This window comes from Perca fluviatilis, chromosome 9 (assembly GCF_010015445.1).
Source record: "Perca fluviatilis chromosome 9, GENO_Pfluv_1.0, whole genome shotgun sequence".
In the NCBI taxonomy this organism is placed as follows: Eukaryota; Metazoa; Chordata; class Actinopteri; order Perciformes; family Percidae; genus Perca; species Perca fluviatilis.
The window spans coordinates 25,457,209-25,476,608 of record NC_053120.1 but is presented as its reverse complement, the minus strand read 5'-3'; the positions used below and the strand labels follow the sequence as shown (position 1 = coordinate 25,476,608).

The window sequence follows — 19,400 nt, the reverse complement described above, 5'->3', positions numbered from 1 at the left end:
GACAAAATAACGCCAACATGTTCCCGTTTACATGTTGTGATTTGTATAGTCACACGGTGCACAAATAACAAGGTCACTATGCTTTTACTATCTAGTAATTGTTGACTCTATTACTCCAACTCGCGAAATCCAGGCGAACGCTCTGCTCCTCACCACAGGGCTGAGAATATAGTTCCCAGTTTGTATATGGTTAGAGGACGGCTGTGTCTCCTAGTGACCTTGTTATTTGTGCACCGTGTGACTATACAAATCACAGCATGTAAATAGGAACACGTTGGCGTTATTTTGTCACTTATTGGGAGCAGTAGGCTAGTTGGAACCGGTTACCTCCAGGATCTGTGCTAGGCTTAGCTAGCGCTGGGGGCGTCAGAGTTACAACACAGAGATATGAAGGGTATGTATGGACTTATCTAACTCTGGGGGTTACGGTGAATAAGCTAAAGTCCCAATAAGTCGGCGTGTTCCTTTAAGGATTCTGTTATTCTAGGTTGGGCCTATTGAAAAAAGAATCCCAAAACTTTGAAATACGCAAAAAAAAGTGTGAATGGAAACACGGCTGTAGTGCTTTGAATTTGGATTGCATTAAAAATTGGACAGGGCATACTAACAGAAACCGCAGAGAACTTAGTTACAAACCTGCTATTCTGATCATGAGAAAACTTAAAAATTCCCCAACAGGTGTCACAAGCACTTTTGAGAGTCTTCTTTAGTGTTTCCCCATTCTCCACCATTACCATTTAACCATCCAATTAAAAGTTACACACAAACTATGAGTAGGCTGGAAAATTGATGGAAAATGTTCATGCGGACCACAATGTAATTGATCTACATGATTACTTATGAGTTTGTTGTTGTGTTAAATCTCCTTTTAATCATTTGAAGTATTTTTTCCTGTGGACACTGTCCGTATTATTGCACAGCATCGGAATATATTTGCTGCCACGTAACACATGGCAGCTGTACTGTTAAAGTAACTGCTAAAAAAAGAAAAAGAAGAAAGAAAAACAAAACAGTCTAAAAATGCAGTTGTGAAGATTTTCACACTCACGCACTTCCGGGAGTTTATGAACACACTTGTTGTCTCCATGTCGCATCATACCATGGTCCATTAAAGGCGTACTGTGCCCCGGGAATAAAGCACTGCAGTATGCGAAGCGTTAAAGCCCCGGGAGCAGTGGTAAGCGGAGGGAGATGACTCTTGGACACGTCTCCATCTTGGACACGGAAAAATGGTAATGATGACGTTGATGATGATCCTGGTGGCGACGGTCAGGCGTGCTGTACCGCCAACTCCTGTCCTATGAAGTGGCGCAGGCGCTCCAGATACTGGCTGTACAATTCAATGTCGTTGTGTCCCGCTCCCTCCACCCAGAGAGGCTCCACAGCCTTGGGGCAGCGCTCGAACAGAGCCAGGCCATGGGAGAAGTCAATGACCTCGTCCTCTGTCCCGTGGATGATGAGCACCGGGGATGTGATTTTGGACACTTTCTCAATGCTAAAAGATGAAAAAGGGGGGGGGGAATGGGAAAATTATTACAGAGCTCTGAAAGCAGATTGCACAGGTCAGGTCTACATCGACGACGTTCCACTTCGGGATTGTTCAGGTGCACCGGAAATTCTGCCGGATGTTCCTCAACCTTCCGCTTTCTTTGATTTAGCATTCTAAACTCTGCTTGATTTCTGAGGACTATGGTTAAGTGCTCCTCAGATCTCTGCAGGGTAAATCCAGACAGCTAGCTAGACTGTCCGTCCAATTTGAGTTTTCTGTTGTGACTAAACCTTTTTTTTTTTTTTTTTTTTTTTAAACGTACAAATGTTCCACCAAAACAAGTTCCTTCCCGAGGCTATTTTTCTTTTTTTTGCACCGCCATTGTGTCCGGTGCTTAGCGCCACCCAAGATAACTGTGATTGGTTTGAAATAAACCAGAGCACGTTTTTCTCCCATCCTGGAATGCTGTGTGGACCCTCCTCCACAGCGCTGTGGAGGAAGGTCTGGCAATGAGAGACTAGGTTAATGGTGACGTGCTGTTGAACTCATAAACAGCTGGCTCTGTGGATCAGGTCATATTAAAGTGAAATTGGGGTGGGTCAGTTTGCTACTCTGAAGAAAAGTCAGTCAAATATGTTGTTATAGATTAAACATGAATATCTTAATGGATTGGCAAAGCTTCATTTTTGTCTGGAATGCTAAAGTAAATTGTTAGAGGCTGTAAAACATGTTTTGCTTTATAACAAACTTGATATTTTAAAGGTTATTATTTCTTCTCTGTAGAAGTCTACCGACTGTAAAATAATCGTCTTATTGCCTGGGTGCAGATAATGTGCACATATTATCATTTAAGGTTACATCAGTTCTGACCCGCCCGTCTCTTTAGTACAGCTTTGACCGTTGAGTCTTGAGATTTTGATTTTAATAGACAGAAATGAACATGTTTATTGCCAAATGAGATATATAAAATAGATTATAGAACTACTTCTGCAAAAATAATGAGATTACAATGGCCAAACCTTACATTTACATACATTTTACATAGAAAACAGTAGAAAAAGCTACAGACAGACACACACACACACACATAGAGGAGGGATGCCAGCTGCCCACTCTGAATTTGAACAACAGGCAAACACTGGAGGCTTTCTCAGCTCGCTACACACGCAGCAAGGCTTCCCCTGGTTTCCTACCACCTCTGCTCCCTTACCCACTTGTACCATCTGGGACTAGACTCGGCGTTAAGGCTGGCTTTGACTGCTTTTGACCCTAGTCAGACTCAGCCACTAAAACTAAACTGACAACAAGAAGAGAAGGGATAGAGCCTCACTAATGACAGCATTACTCGACGTAGTTACTGTCCCGCCAAGGGAATCCGTTCAGTGGGCAAGATTTAAAAATAAAAACGCAGTTACAACACATTTGCAGTGAACACCCACATTATAGTCGCGCACAAATGTGGGCCACCAAATCTCAAAGGAGGTTATAACAAAATATGAAGCGATAAAAGTACAGCACTGAAAAGTACTGCATTTCACAACCGGCTACTTAGCGTTGAAGGACAGGCTTATTAATACCAAAATGTTACTGTTTAAAAATTTTTTTTACAGTTTACAAAAAAAAGAAAATCAAAAAAAAAAACATTGCTTGAATAAGCACTCAGTGTATGTTGCAGATCACTGCCATTCATGTTTAAAATATGTGGGACAAGACTTCATTACTTTAAAGTTATAGGCTGCAAGTCCTACACTGTTCTTAAAAGTTAATGATAGACTAAGATTGCACTCATGCAAGATCACTTTTAGACCGAAGTGAAAAAGATTTCAGTGGGACGGTGAGATCCCTCCTGCAAGATAGCGCAGTTCTTCTCTGAAATATGACAGAAATCGGACGGTCTACTCAGCTATGAAAATTAAATTGAAAAATGATGTCCACACACTAACAAAGAAAAGAGGCTGCAACTGAAACTATGGCACCAAAATGCTATCCGAAAGCACAGAGCTGTTCTTCCAGCGCAGGTGTTTGTCTTGGATAAGAAACATTGTCACAAGTGCAAGTAGAATTTAGGCTTTTCTGTTGGCTGACCTGTAATTATGTAGAAATGCCAACTGGCGGCAAAATAGTCTGCGTAATCTATGTGTGTCTGTGTGTATCCATGAACACCTTATTTAAGGATTTTATGAGACAGAAGCGAGTATAAAGACTTAATTCTTTACATTATTTAATGTCATATATCAAATGGGTCAACTTAACCATACAATGCACTAAAAAAACCCAACTGTGATTAATATAATTTTAATGTGAGTGTCAAACATTTGACATTTGAGGCTGATAAAGAGAGACCGGCTGAAAAGAGTACAAAGAGACAGAGAAAAGATAGCGACACTCAGCAGAGACTTACTTGGGGAACGCGTCGAAGCAATACGTTTTCTTTGTGTCAGGAAAGGCCACTCTCATGCCAGATGTTAGAGGTGAGTGAAGAACCACGGCGGCACACTCGTACCGTGACGCCAGGTCTACAGTGGGTACTGTACCAATGCTCTGTCCATACAGGATAATATTCTCTGGGCTGATGCCATACCTGGTTAAGACCAAAGATGCAGAGAAACCATTATAATGCAGGCTAATGGAAGTTGTACCTTGTAACATACCATGTAAAGCAGTAACAGATATATACAGTGGCACAATATAGAAATAGGTTTCATTTTTTCACTGATTTTAGTCTGGGGTAGCTACTAGTATTGAGAACATCCAATGAAAACAAAACATTTTAATAAATACAGTATGCTGAAATCACGTAGTGAAGAGTGACAGCTACACCCAAATGTAAATTCACCTCAACCAACCCTTAGTCAATGCTCCGTGGTGTCATGTCTTTCTAGGGCTACAGCCGCATTTAGGCAGCTCCGCTTTCACTAATGAGACACTTTATCACATCACAGCGTCCTTGAGAGAGACATGTCCCCCAATCCGGTAGGCCTTCCTTCCTTCCTTCATCCATCCATCCATTTCACTCTTTTTTTTTATTCCCAAGGCATCTGTCCACCCTCTGCTCTGCTCTCTTCATCTCAGCTCTGTCCTGATCACAACGTCTGCCACCGTGATTCACCCCTTCGTCACATCTTTCTCTTTCGACCCTCTTTAATTTTTCACCACTTCTTGCTTTTTCTCCGGACATACGACAGTGGGATCCCTAAGAAAATGCAATATTTGAATCCATCGACATAAGTAACATGGTTTACACTAAACTATGTGCCCTGTCTCAGCAGAACATACGGCGGATAATAAATCATCCCCTGAAGGACGTATATGGGCCAATTACCGGTATGCCTATACAGTATCGTAACATACCGTGTGCGCAGGGCGTGCCAGGCAGCATCTATGTCTGCATAGAGGTTCTTCTCAGAGGGCTTGCCAGTGCTGACACCGTAGCCTGAGTAGTCGTAGGAGAAGATGTTGCAGTTGATGCGGGTGCCGAGGCCGATGTAGAAACTGCTCATCTGGCCCAGGTCGACGGCGTTGCCGTGGGAGAAGAGCACTGTGAATCTGAAAGGACACGTACAAAAGACGGGTTAGTAGATGGGCCACCCATCTCTGAGCAGTAGTATAGCAGTCTATAGACAAGTATCAATGATATTGTTACAAGAGAAATATATAATTTTAAATAGTGGTCCTTTTGACAGGATCTAGGAGGACTAGAAAATGAAACAAATGCCACATCACATGTATAGACATGGGGAATTGTACTGGAGTTCATTTGACGCAGAAGAAGTCACATAAATGATTAACAAAAAAATTAAAAACGGACACAATCAAATTGACTAACAAACAATCCAGTTTCTATATCTCCATCCACAAGTCCAACATGGTGACTCTACACTGAATCAAACCATAAGCAACCTGTTGTTAGGATAAACATAGCGAGGTTACCGCTGGACTCCGGGCCAATATGTCTTTGTCTAAAAGTGCTGCATGTTGGACTATTGGTTTACCACTCTTGTCAAATGACTCTTACTTCCAGACATTTTGCACAACCTGAGAAGCAGAGTATCCACTATAAAAGCTGGGTATTCTAGCCCTTGCCTTTTATTCATGAATGCTTGTTGTGCTCTCTTAAGAAATCAGATACTTTTTCTACACACTGACTTGTTTTGAAATCCTCCCTCAGTGGTTTTGTTTATGAACTCATGTAGCCCGTGGCTTTGCTCGTGGCCTTTTCACTCAGAATGTGATCACAACAATGACTCTTTCATATCAGGTCTAGTTTGGATTCATTCGTATGTAATACTAGCTAGACATTAATACAAGACACACAGACTGTAACATAAGCCTGTCCATGTCTTTTTAATTGATTTAGTAAATTAATCAGCAGCAGCACACTGCAGCAGGATGGGCGTAAAACTGAAGTTGGGTACTTTTACAGTACATCTCAGGGCACATATAATAAAACTTCTGCTGCTAAATGATAAGATCACTTCTCAAATCTATCTGCCAATCGCTGCCAATAAATACAGTGACACAAACCTACAAGAGAGACAGCCAGATGGCTGGAAATGATAAGTCTCTGAAAACTGATATCTTGTTACGGAGCGTGACACTTCTTTATTATGATCATTAAATGAGGCAGAATTACAAGTGCGGGTGAAACTCAACATTTGAGTTCCTACAAACCTACAGGACAAACAAGAATGAAGAATAGAATGATTGTTTTTATAAGAATTAAAGAAACTGTTATTATAAATAGCAGTGATCCATGGAAAAGCAGGAAGAGACAATGTTTTGAGTCAGCTTAGTCAACAGGGAGACAAGTAAAGGAAGTAGACCTGCATGTGAGTGAAAGAAGACTGACAAGGAAGAAGGGGGTGGAAACACTTCTGAGGAAATGTGGCACACTGTCAAAACATGAATACGAAAGGTCACTCAAGTTGTGGTCTATAAAACGAAACCTTTCAAACTACCTACCTGGCATTAGGGACACAGCGAATGTACATGCAGCCGATTCGGTTTCCTCGGCTGGACCGTGTGAGGAACACCTCTGTCGTGTCCAGCTCTCTCTGCGAGTACTGGAACTCTGCTCGCTCTGTCAGGTGGAGCTTCCACCTCCCATCCAAGGGCACGGCCCCTCCGCTTCCAGCAACTGATGCAATGCTCCGCGCCCGCAGGCTGGATGTCCCCGTTGCCCCAGGTGCAGCAGGGACTGCCTCTGGGTCTGGAAGAAAGGCGTACGTGGGCTCAGGGGGCAGGAAGGCGAGCTTGGCTGCGATGCGGCCGGGGCAGGGCGGGCAGCAGAACAGGCAGCAGAGCTCGCCGAAAGAGAGACCATTCATCCTTCACTGTGCAGGAGGAAGACAAGAGGATCACTGTGCTAATGAATCCACATCATCCCAGTGTTTACACAATGAGATACGTATTACAATGTAATATATAAGGCCTTCAGTCAAAGTGTGGCTGCAATGAGGAGGACAATGTTTCTACAACAGCTAGTTTGTAACATGTAAAGATTGACACATCATTTGTTTATAGATAAATACACAAAATTTCCTAAAGCTCAAAGTGGCTTCTTTGTTTGATAAAACAGTCTAAAAACATTCTGTTCACGGTCACATCATACAAAGAAAAGCAGCAGAGCCTCATAATCGAGAGGCTGAAACGAATCAGATCAAAAATGATATTTAAAAGTAAGGACTTATCCAAATAGTTGCTGCTTTTTTTTTTTGTCGATCAGCTAATCGATTAATTGCTGCAGCTCTAATACTGCATCCTTTTGGAATGTTGGGTAAACTAAATAAGCCAGTTTTAGGGCTCTGGTAAACCATAATGATTTATGACATCATCACTTCAACATATTTTTGAGCTAATAATGAAAAAAAAAGCCAAATATTAAAGTAATTAATGGATAGAGCCCCACATGACATTACCCCAAATATCTAATAGATTTATATGACAACAGTAGACCTACCTGTTGAGCTGAAGAGCCTAGCCTAAGTTAAAGTCAAAAAGAAGTTGCGCCCAAAACAAAAATAAAACAAGGAAGACTTCCTCCACTTCAGTCAAATTCCAAAACAGGATACTGTTTGTAAAGTTGCCCTGTCAGCAGGAGGAGGAGGAGGAGAAAGTAGTAGACTGACAAGGAAGTGTTATTTACAAAGTATCTGCTGTGTTGCCTGTGTGGGGACTGAAGTCCAGATCACATCCATTTTGTCCATTTGTTGAGACGTTGACGAGTCACTTCAGACACAATGTTTGTTTCCCCAAACGTGCCCTGGATATTTTTAGGTAAACTATCACTTTTGTAACTTACTTGTCTTTGACAGTGAGGAACGAGCGTTTCCAAAGCGGTCTACCTTGCAAAGTGACCAAAAAAAGCAAATCCTGAACGCTTGTCAATCGCAATCAAACACGCACAGCACCGTCTCCTCCTGTACTAATTGAGTGATATATCAAGAATAAGGACAAGCGTAGCAGCTAACGCTACGCTGGCTTAAGCTAGCAAGAAAACAAAAACACGGCTACTCAGTAAAAAAAATAATAACAACGCTTATTCGCGGACACCCGACGTAAAACACCGTTAACACATCGTTTCCGACGGGTGTATTCGTCTTCATGAATCCACTCTGGAAGGTGCTGCCGTCTCCTCGGAATTTATGGATGGCGTCTTGTCATTCCAATGAATCCATGTAGTAGCTACGTGCGGTGTTTTCCTTCTTCGCTGCCGCGTCCGGAAGCGATAGCTGACAGGACGTGACGTAAGGAGTTTCCATTGGACAATTATGGGAAACTTGTTATCAGTGTCTGTGAAAAAAGTTGTAAAAGATGACATACTTGAACTTAATTGTTCATTTGCACTTTTGGAAAAAGGGGTAAATAGCGCAGTATCCATTATCACCGAAGTGCTTATGAATCATCATTTACTTTGTATTGTTGACTCTTTATATGCAGTCTATAGCTGTTTCTCAATGTCAAGGATCCTTCCTTGACATTGAGAAACAGCTTATGACTGGTGACTAGACGAATGATTCATTAAAGTTGGTGGGAGCTTATTGTAATTAATTAATATATTTGTTTTTAGCAATAAATAATACAATGATACATGACGGGAATACATGACACACACACACACAGCGCGAGTTTTTGAGGAGGAAGCTCTGCTGGGACAAGAATCACCTTTACTATAGAGAACTGCCAATTTCAGCCTTCCACCTTGTTTATTATGAAGCCCACTTATGGTCACAAGAAATAGGCCACTTTGTTACAGGCCCTGCACACTCACCTTACGTTAACTTACTCTGATGATAAGACAAAGACATACTTTGTCAAATTGTTAGTTGCTGCACATTATCAAAAGCACTTACTATAATTGTGTGCTCCACATCTCATATTTCCAGATACTGCCATAGCTCTGGTTTTTATTTGCCCAGGTTCTGAGATATCTGTCAAGTTTAAGTTGTGGTGCTTACATAATTAAAAAAAAAAAATGTAACAGCAATGTGTATTTCTAGAAAGACAAGTCTCTGGACAGTGGGTGGACCATGGGCTTTAATCATTGTACTACGAATTAATGAATCACACTATTGCAGCCAACGATATGAGAGGAAACTGACATAAAGGGATATGCTAAGGTGAAAAAAACACCTTTGTCTCTTACAATGAATCTTGGTTGGTGAGTTTCCAAAGGCCATCATCACTGGATATATTGTTTTTATTTCCCCCACACTTGCACACAACGCTCAATCACTTTTCAGATCTTGTATGGTGACGTGAAGACAAGTTATTGCCATGTTTTGGTGTAAAAGATATGCAACTGGTCAAATTATTCTATTATGTATTCCTGATCTTGTGACATAGTGTTTTATTCAGTACAGTTAAATGGCTCTGTGGCAATTCCTCTTACATCATGCATTGTGCGGTACCATTTATGCCTAAAGTGTTTTGCTTTGTATTTGAAAACAATATATATTATATAAGGACAAAGCTGTGGGGCCACAGCATGACTGGGGCAGCAAAGAAGTCATGAATGCTTGTAACTATATAAATTGTTTTTAGAAAACATTTAAGAGAATAAATCTTTTTTCTAGAACACTTTAACATTCAAATAAATAAATACAAAAGACAAGTATAATTTAAAATAAACTTTGTGAATTTATTGTTTTATACTTACTCTTACACATCATACAATCCTAAATCTTTAACGAAAAACAAAATAAAAAAAAAGATATCTGGTGGTGTTTCTGGGGGACTGGAGTGCCAAGGAACAAGAACTAACAGCTCTGTCAACATTGTAGATTTCATTTGCTGTCCCTCAAGCTCATCTCGAAAAGACAGAATGAATCAAGTCATCGTCATTTGTCTGTACTTCTGCAGTAAAACTGAATTTCAAACCAGACTCATCACAACTGACAGGTTCATCATTATCAATCAAAACCCTCGCATGATGAAGACATTGATTATGAAAGGTTGTGCTGAATATGGGATTGAAGACATCAAAACTCTACAGAAGCAACACAACAGAAGGAAGAAAAAAAATAAAGTATATGTACTGATAATATCTAGATTATTTCGGTTTGGTTGCCCTAATTGCTGGTGCCAAGTTCTTCATCACAAACAGTCAAAACAATAAGTGATCCAAATGTCCCAAACCACATGGAAGGAAATTGGGCTTTCGCCCAAAAACAAAGTCAATATCAGGGCCATGTAGTTTGATAAATGACATTGCAGCTGATTATGTGAATTATGGTGGTTTACATTCAAACTGCCCATGTTTATTATGAAAATAGGGGGTTGGGGGTTTGATATGAGCAGTCAATAGAAAACAAATGTGTGTAGACCGTTAAATCCTCACGGTTTACACACCTGAACAATCATCCCCAGTTAAGGACTTTTACTCTGAAAGGACTTTCAATCTGTAAAGGAAAAACAAAGCATTTTGTAGGTGACAATATTTTGTTAACGGTCAACCCAGCAGGCAAGCTTGAATACTCTGAATATATAAGATACACCTTAGGGAACATCGAACTTGCAGAGCTGCTCCAACCACCTGAATACAACAATATTTAAACTCCTTCTGAATTTCAAGTTTCCACCAGTGGTAATTAAAATCACAGTCAGGGGCTTGAGATGCCCAACTTATCCTGGGTAAATACTCTCGGTGTTGGCACGCCTGGTCACAAAGCTATTTACACGTCCATCACCCACACTAGGAGTTTAACAGGAATTACGATGAAGGCCAATTTTCCAATAAAAGGAGCCAGAACTAAACACAACCAGGTCCAACGTGATATTCTGCGTATGCAAGGAAAAAGTCATTCATGTCCAATACATTCTGCATTGGCTTATTTTAAAAACACACACCCCACAAATTCCTTGCAACTTTTCTACAGCTCTTTCATAAATATTATATGATCAAGATCAAGCAACATTTACAAGGAAAGCTTTTGATAATCAAAAGATGAAACCTCAAATGCCCCCCTGCTCCTCACAAGAGGCCTTTTTAACTTTCGCTAAGCTATGAAAAGGCTTCAGTAACGGGATATAAACATGGACTAGGATACTGTGTAACTCCGCAATGTAAGTAAAGCTTAAGGGCCTTGTTAACAATCTGACTAGTATGGTAGAATAGAAGCCACATGGCCTTTAGATACTCATGGTACAGCAAACTACTAAACATACTTTGGACATTATGTGGGCAGATGATGTGGTTAATAACCTGTAAATAAAAAGATGGGGGGGAAAAAATAGTGCCATTTGTGGCACAGTAATTTTTTGGGATAATTATGAAAAGCACTTTTATACACATAGTACTATTCTTCGCCTTAGTCCCCCACCTTTATTACTTGGCAAAAATCTACATTAAGATTATACTATATGAATAGGAGCCATATGGTATTTACATTTGGAAGAAGAAGAAAAAAAAAAAGTAGAGTCCTGTTAACTTGAACCTTAGGGTTCTAGCCATGCATTGTGCTACTGCTGTGTGGCTTTTTTGGAACATTCCAGCTTCATTTCAAACTATGCAGTCGGTTACCAAACAGTAACTCATTTGTTTGACTGCACACATGCAGGTAAGCTTGATCTTCCTAGAAGAAGCTAGCTAGAGGCGATCTTCGTAGCAAGGACTCGTCTGAATCTGACCACATTGTAAAAAGCACAGCACGCAACTCCGTAGCATTGCGCCAACCCTTACTTTAGCAGAGCAGAAGGTGTCACTGCGACCCAGGTCAGTTTTCATTCAGCATGTGTCAGTGGTCTGCTGGTGGTTAGAGAAACAGGGAGCTTCACTCTGACTCCATAGAACAGAAAAGGGCATTAAAAGGAGAACACAGCGCCTTACTAACACAGAACGTCTCATCAATCAGGCAATTTGTTCAGCGAGCCTGCTATACAGATCAAATATAAACTGCAAATGACCCAGATGCTGAACAAAACGGAGTAGGTGTGGCACATTATTTTTGTGCTCTGCAGTTGACACACTTTGTTGTGCTTTGTTTCCAAAATCCAAAACTATGGACATTTCGCTGCACGATTTTAACTGTAACTGCGGCTTAACTGGACCCTACTCTATCATGTCAGAGCTTGTGTATCTTTTATTCAATGGTTATATAATCAAGATGGAATTACCTAAATATAATTGAAAAGGTTAAGTGCAAACCTTAATGATTTGCTGACACATGCTGCCAATCCTCCAGCACAGACCAACCAAACGATAAAAAATAAATAGAATGCAATCACACAATTCAAGCTAACTACAATATATTAATATAGATCTTCTGATGTCATACGCTCATTAAAACAGAAAAAAAAAGAAAATAAAAAGAAAAAAACAATTCAATCACTCGGTTAAGTCAAGGTTCTCAGTTTCCCCTACCCTTGCCCTCCCCTACCTTTCCCGTCCAATAACTGTTCATGCACCCAATATCAGTATGATAAGTCAATATATCAAAGAGAAACATTTCTGGAAAATGCTGAGACTTGGGAGTTCAACATATGGTGACCAATAGAGAAAAGGTAAGAGGAGGTGGGAAGGGGGAAAAAAATAAAAAATCTGCCAATTTGACAAGAAGTTGACATCATTTTCAGTCGGGGAAAAAAAAAAAAAAAAAATTATATTCCAAAAGCCCTTAAAAAGGTCTTGCTGATACATGAAATCTCCCAGTTAGGTTTTTTTTCTTTTTTTTTTTTTTTTTAAACTTGTTAGACCTTCTTAATTGACCTCTGTGTCATTAACCAGGCTGCGACACATTCCTCAACAGCTTACCTGTCTCATTTCAAACGGCCTTACAGGGATTGTATTAAAAAAAAAAAAAAAAAAAAAACACGCTCCCCCAAACAAAAAGGGGTAAAATAAAATGTCTTCCCTTCCCACAGCCACACTAATGTCAACCAGGCCCCTATGGCTCTCTCCCTGACCCTCAAGCAAGAGAAAGACAGACAGACAGACAGACACACACAAACGCACACAGGCGCGCGTGCGCACACACACACACACACACACACACACGGAGAGAGAGGGAGATGCTAGTAAGGGAAGCGTCTGGACAGTGGCTGCAACCTCACCACCCCACCCCGCCCGTCTTAGTCTACCATGAACAAATGAAGCCATGATATCAGGTGTTTTCATCCAAGTTGCCATTGTTCAAATTCACAAAGTCAGAGACTTGTTTTTGTTTTTGCACTCAGTCCTCATAACTTCTGAATTTTCTCAGCCACCACGATGGGGTTCTCCTTGCGTATGCGGGCAGCAGCTGCACTCCGGTAATCATAGGGACAGTCGTGTTTGTCAGAGTAACGGTGAATGGCACAGAAGAGGTTCCCGCAGCGACAGTCAAAACCTTCAGCAAAGAGAAGCAAACATGGTCAGTCAACAGAAAAGCTTGATTACAGACATCAGTGCACATCTAAAGAGTTTGCAAACAAATTATTGTATGGAAGATAAGGAATAGGAAGTATTGCTGCACTGACTAATATTTAAAATATTGTACAAAATGCCCCTTAAACAGAGTAAAACAGGACATCATTAAAAGGTCGGCAACTCAGCTCAGAATTTGACTCTACCCTGAGGGTACTACTTTTATCAGGCACATTCTCAAATAGTTTTTGTTCAGGGATCATGCATAAAATACAAATCCACTATTCAACAGCGAAATGGCGACTGAAGCCTCCTTTGAGGGAATATATTTTTGACAAAAAGGTGGAGGCCAGCAGTACGCTGTGAAATGCCTTGGACTGTGAAATGCACCACTAACCTGCAGTATGTTGCTCTCTGTACCAAGTGTTGGGTTGTGGAGAAAAAAAAACATTACACTAACATTGACTGGGAGATGGCTCTTGTTGGGGGAATTACAGGCTTTTTAGTCAATTTTAGAGATGCTTTTCAGGTAGAAGCTACATGAACTAAATTACCATGCTGGAGTCAAAGGTCGGATATGACGTGGCACATATTTAAAAAACAAAAACAAAACTCAGCTATTGTGTTTGTCAGACACTGAAAGGCAGGAAGCTTTTGATCAGCAGCATCAAATCAGAAGTAAGATGACTCTCCTTTCTCAGTAGCCAGATTCTTGATAAACCCCCCCCCCCCCTAAAAAAAGCATTGTCTTGTAAAAGTTCAAGGGAGTTCACAAACGGTGTAATCTCCTTGACTGCTTATTGACAAGATTCATGACTCGTGAACATTTAAACCATCTCTACTCAGTATGAATGTGTGCAAAATTCTTCTCTTCCTTACCAGTGAGGCCTACTTTCTTCCGGCAAGAAAAGCAGCGGTTCTTTTTCTTGTTTTTATCTGGAGTTTGGTCATTATCAGACAAAGCTTGTGCTGCTTCCCCTACTGGCTCTGGTGAGGGAGAAAAACAATAAAATAAAACGCACCAAAAAGCACAATGGTCACAAAACAATCAGTCCATTACTTATTCAAATATATGCTTCTATTCTACAGAACACTAAGTTAAACTACAAAAAAGGTTTACCGCTACGAATCAGTCAAAATTTTAGCAATTGAGTTGTTTATTCATTTCTCGTTTGGAAGCAAATTCAGGCCACTAAACCAGCACCCTAAAACCCTCCACACAGGTGCTGAGAGATGCCGCCACAGGTGCCCCCGATTTCTGTGATGTTCACCTGAGCTGCTGCTAGTACCCTCCTCTTCTCCCTCCTCAGCCTCCGCTCGATCAGAGTCCACAGCTCCCGAATCCTGGGAGATGCTCATAGCTGTCATCTGTTGAGTTACTGGGCTGGGAGAGCTGGGACTGACATCGCAACAACAAACGCATAAAAAGATTTCAGACAACAGATTCGTTACATTCTAATTCAAAAACTGAATTCAGACAACTAACGTACTAAATGAATGGCTAAAAGATTTGGGAATACATTTCTCAACTTCCCAGAAGATGTACACCCAGAGGCTCCTGTTGCCGCCCAGGATGACTTATAAAAAAGGCATTTATGTGAAAAATGGAGTGAACACAAAACAAACAACAAAGTTTAAAAGGGTTTTCCAACCGCATTGTTGCCATTTTGAATGTTTTTTTCTTGTTTTATTCGGCTGCATTCATTTTGTGTGGTGACTGACTACAACTTTCTTGGATCCGTTTCAGCACGCTCCCTGTAAACTACTTTGGGAAATGCCTTTGAAGAGCTATCGCTGTCAACTTGACAAGACACAAGCAGCTACAAACAGGCAGGGCACGCAGGAAGCAGGACAGCACATACATACCATACAGGACACAGCACAATTGTCCATGATTACATTACGCAGACAGATCACACGCAAAACCCTCCTGATAACTCCTAAATTTCATCACCCTGGAAAGAATTGTGTGGATTTCTCTGTAGACAGTGTTAGATAAATAAACCCATTACAGGAAAAACTTCTCTGATAACTGGTTCGTTAGAATGTTGGTAATCTGTATTTTCCAGGACACTCCGTAATGTAGGCATTGGTCTTACGATAATACAATACAGTTACTGCACAAATCTTAAAGTCAACAGTCGTCTATCTGATTTTCTTTTGCTTATATCTACCCTGGTCTATATGTCCTCATTTGTTTGGTTTCTTTCCAGCGAATGACAGTTACATCTATAACAAAACAGCAACAGAAAAGTATTTTTTAACGATATATAAAAGCCTTATAGAACTCCAAGACATCATCATCATCTCCTTCAAATGCCTAAATACCTATACTGTATTACCGAATACCTAAAGCAAATCATACAAGAGCCCTTACAAAAGGATTTATTACAGAAAATAAACTAGTCCTGCAACAAATATTCAACATTATGTAGCAGTTTGAAGAACAGGCCCTCAAGCAAGTCTTTAAAACACAGAACATTAGTTTTCAGCTCTTTTAGTGTCAACTTTCAACAACAGACCTCTATGATATGGTTCACTTAATTCTGCCTAACTGCCTTTGTTAACAGTTAGAAAAAAAGTGCTAATACTTAAAACCCTCCAAAAATATCACGAGACAACACAAAGCAAGCAATGGTTAGTACTACCCAATGACTAGCCATCCAGACGAAATACATAAATAAAAACTAAAAGCCACTTAACGTAGGGAAGGTGCAGCAAGACCTGCTTTCAGACATGGTTTATGTGTGTAATTTCAAAAATAAATAACATGTAGTTTTGTTTGCAAAAAACACTGTGTCTACTTCACATAATCTTTTTGGTTTTATGTTAATGTGTGAGGACTAAAAGAAAATGCAAAGCAGAGATACACAGTGACCAAGAAATGTAGACAAATGAGTCCAGCGAAGCCTCTAAGTGACAAAGACATTACATACAATTTAAATATAAGTGACATAATGCCACCTACTAACTGCTATAAAACATACAGTACCACAGTCAGTTCTGACCTCGCATTGTGCTTGGCTGACAGGTATTCTAATGCGTGCAAATATGTCAGATTATAGCACTCCTACTGCTTCTCCACATGTCTGGAGATGCGTATGGCACGTTGTTGTTTATTACTTCTTAAAAACGGACTGAACGTTCTATATTGACTGGCCAAGAACTCTTTCCAGAAAGCTCAACAGTCTTCAGGTGAAGTTAAAATGTTTTCAGCGGCCAGAGCATTGTAACATAATCCCAAAAGATTGTATATTCAACAGTAAAATGTGAACATACATAAATGACTAGTAGCTTACCATCTCTTGTTACGTTTACACGTGGTCGGCTATTTTCATAATTGGACATTTCAACCTCTCCGTTTTCAGAAAAGTGTTCGTTTATATGTACGCGTGTATATATGCCGTCAATGCAGTCAAGAGCATGCCAGACCTGTAGGTGGCAGTGTAACGAGAAGCTCAAGCCCACGTTAGCCAATCAGAATCCCGACAACAGCAACAACAGCAACCAATCACGTCCTCTTTCTCTCTCTCGGCTGCCTAAACCTCCGTTTGTCTCAGTTTACATGCAAACGTGCATACGCAGTTTTCCAAAATCTCCACTTTGGCCGGAGTTTTTAGAAATAATCGTTTTCTTTGATAAAAACTGGGTTTTCGTGTAAATGAGAGGCTGCAGGAAAATATCGGCTTCTTCCCTTTGTGTAAACGGCGCTTCCGATTTCTGCAGAGGCAAGCTGTTGTACTTGTATCAACTGAAGGGATGACCACACATCACACAATGTGCTGGAGCTTGTGAGGAACTGATCTACTCATTATTTAGCAAATTAAACAAGCATTTTAACAAATATAACCACATGTCCAGCAGAATGACAAACACCATGTTAAGAGGGCAACGTTTTCCAATCATTTTCATATACATAACAGTGAACACAGGATATTGTGTCTATAATTTTACTTGATGTACGAGATCAAAATTACCACCCCGATTTACTGTTATTTATAGTTAGAGGACTCCTTCCCATCTGTCAGTCAACATACCTGCTCGTTTGTTCCTCAGGTGGGGTTCCTGCCACCTCTGTACTGGGCTCTGAGGTTGTACTCTCCACAGTCACACCAGCTGAGCCCGCCGATCCTGCCGGTGATGTAGCAGCTGGGTGGGGGACAGAACAGTGTGATGGCCCCAACAACACAGAACCCTGTTTTTTTGGCCCTGAACATGGATGACTTTCCATTTGTTTCCAAGTATCTTAGTAAAAAGCCACTCATTGCCCGTGTTTGTCTAACACGATCAGATGTGTTTTGAGTTAATGTGAAACAACAGATGGGAGATGTCACTCTCTTGCTTTGCTGATGCCACAGTGTAGGCAGCTACTGCTACCTCTGTTCTCCAACCCCTTTTAGCAAATTCAAGTGCCTCTAATGACTGTCCAGTTTTTTTGACTGACCCCGTGTTCCAAGTTCCTGTCTTTCCCACCTAGCAGACCCAGATCTTGCCCCCCTCTGATTTTTATAGGTCATGTCTCTCCCATCTTCCTACCTTTCTCTCCTGGCGGGCTGGATCGCCCCCCTCCCTGTTGTCTCTGCAGGTGTTCCTTGTAGCAGACCGAGCACATGCCGTTGGTGCGGGGGTTACCATAGAAACCGCATCCCATAGTGCAAAGCATTGGCACCTGCGTCTGATTGGTCTCCTGAGCCATGCTCTGACAGAGGGGGCAAGGGGGGATGGGGGAGGATATTCCTGAAAATGGGGTTGCAGAAGTTAGTCAAAATGATTAGCAGTCCCTATTTGATTACATGGTTATTCATAGTTTTTTGTAGCTAAAAGAGTTTGGAGACTGGCATTGGAGCACGAGAGTGGAGTTGAAGAAAATGTGAGTAACTTTGGGAGCTGAGGGGTTATGACCTATTCATTACCGCTGTAATTATGGTTTGTCAAACAGGTTCATCCCTTCAAACCAAAATTACACCAACACCAACACCAAAAAGTATTAGAAGACTTATCACACTTAACTGAGAATTTTGTCAGTTTCTAAATTAATATGAAAAAAAATCATAATCTCAGACATTAATGGCAAAACACTATAGCAAATAAACACAAAATAAAAATGATCACTTAATAATGTAATGCTCCTCCTGCAACATTATTGGGCAATGCGCCAGGAGTTCTGAAAGTAGCACGCTATGGCATTGTGCACATCAATGAAAACAAAAGGTACAAAGAGACGTGCTCAGTTCCACTGAAAAAGGCAAGGTAGCTACAGTCTGCGAAAACACAAGCTAGCTCCGCTAACGTTAGTTTATGCTTTCTTCCGCCGCACCGCAAGATGTGTTTTGTCAGGACAAAGTTAACAAAAAAAAAGAAACAAAAGCTGAAGACATGTCTACACAAAACCACCCCGAAAACTTTAACGAAACCCTAAAAATCAAGCGTTGACTGGCCAAACGTTAACGCTACGTTGCTTAGTCAAGCTAAACAACTTACAGCTGACCCCCAGTTTGAGTTTGTCCGCAGCAGAAAACAATTGGCGTCCTATCTATGCTTGCATAGCTCAAAGAAAACACTGTAACATTAGCAAACAGCCTCGCTGGACGTGAATACCAATACAAAGAGAAGGATAAAACTCGCTTGGTAGCCTTACCATCACGATGAAACTCAAATAAAAAATAAAAAGTACAGCGTCCTTAGCGACAGACCGTAAACAAATAGTGTGTTTTAAATCGAATAAACGCAAGTGTTAGCAGGCTAGCGTTAGCTGACCTGCTAGCATAATCAGCCAGCCCAAAAACAGTGCGCTTGCCGACAGTGTCCTAGCTGGTTTTAAATCGGTTCCGCACAGCGAGAGCCACTCGTAGCGGTGTAGGATGAAGAAAGTACCTGAAATACAAGGTACCGGGGGATGTCGACGACCTTGGGCTTCAGATTTGTATAAGTTGTGTCCCCAGCAGAGCTCGCGGCCTCCTACCCAGCGCTACCTCCCGACATTCGAAACAACGACCATGACGTCATCCTCAGCATCGATTCAGCCTTCAGTCAGTCAGACCAACACAGCAAAGTCCAGCAGCCCACCAA

The 19,400-nt window shown here is 41.0% G+C and overlaps 2 protein-coding genes across 3 annotated transcripts; both read right to left on the bottom strand.

Moving 5' to 3' along the window:
* Window positions 1–373: 373 nt before the first annotated feature.
* Window positions 374–8,210, bottom strand: abhd17ab (abhydrolase domain containing 17A, depalmitoylase b). The gene is made up of 5 exons (XM_039811561.1): window positions 7,449–8,210; window positions 6,452–6,822; window positions 4,841–5,035; window positions 3,891–4,070; window positions 374–1,495 (listed from the first exon to the last, which is right to left on the bottom strand). The coding sequence occupies exons 2-5, from the start codon at window positions 6,814–6,816 to the stop codon at window positions 1,270–1,272; spliced, it is 966 nt and encodes a 321-aa protein (XP_039667495.1). The 5' UTR covers window positions 6,817–6,822; window positions 7,449–8,210; the 3' UTR covers window positions 374–1,269.
* A 1,395-nt stretch (window positions 8,211–9,605) lies between these two features.
* Window positions 9,606–19,356, bottom strand: zgc:77486 (uncharacterized protein LOC405808 homolog). 2 transcript variants are annotated; one of them, XM_039811666.1, is made up of 6 exons: window positions 19,206–19,356; window positions 17,868–18,068; window positions 17,369–17,480; window positions 14,603–14,730; window positions 14,211–14,318; window positions 13,166–13,314 (listed from the first exon to the last, which is right to left on the bottom strand). In XM_039811666.1, the coding sequence occupies exons 2-6, from the start codon at window positions 18,025–18,027 to the stop codon at window positions 13,166–13,168; spliced, it is 657 nt and encodes a 218-aa protein (XP_039667600.1). In that variant the 5' UTR covers window positions 18,028–18,068; window positions 19,206–19,356. The 2 variants fall into 2 exon arrangements, with proteins under 2 accessions (XP_039667601.1, XP_039667600.1); XM_039811667.1 differs by lacking the exon at window positions 19,206–19,356 and having other exon boundaries at window positions 9,606–13,314; window positions 17,868–18,027.
* Between the last annotated feature and the right edge of the window lie 44 nt (window positions 19,357–19,400).

What these genes read in the sequence shown, in the direction of transcription:
- zgc:77486 (XM_039811666.1), bottom strand. Translation starts at nt 18,027, where the DNA reads ATGGCTCAGGAGACCAATCAGACGCAGGTGCCAATGCTTTGCACTATG. An exon ending in CAGCCCGCCAGGAGAGAAAG is followed by an intron (nt 17,481 to 17,867) that starts GTAGGAAGATGG and finishes TCCCCCACCCAG; the next exon opens with CTGCTACATCACCGGCAGGA. An exon ending in CCTGAGGAACAAACGAGCAG is followed by an intron (nt 14,731 to 17,368) that starts GTATGTTGACTG and finishes TTGCGATGTCAG; the next exon opens with TCCCAGCTCTCCCAGCCCAG.
- abhd17ab (XM_039811561.1), bottom strand. Translation starts at nt 6,816, where the DNA reads ATGAATGGTCTCTCTTTCGGCGAGCTCTGCTGCCTGTTCTGCTGCCCG. An exon ending in CGCTGTGTCCCTAATGCCAG is followed by an intron (nt 5,036 to 6,451) that starts GTAGGTAGTTTG and finishes GTGTCCTTTCAG; the next exon opens with ATTCACAGTGCTCTTCTCCC. An exon ending in TGCTTCGACGCGTTCCCCAA is followed by an intron (nt 1,496 to 3,890) that starts GTAAGTCTCTGC and finishes TTCATCTTTTAG; the next exon opens with CATTGAGAAAGTGTCCAAAA.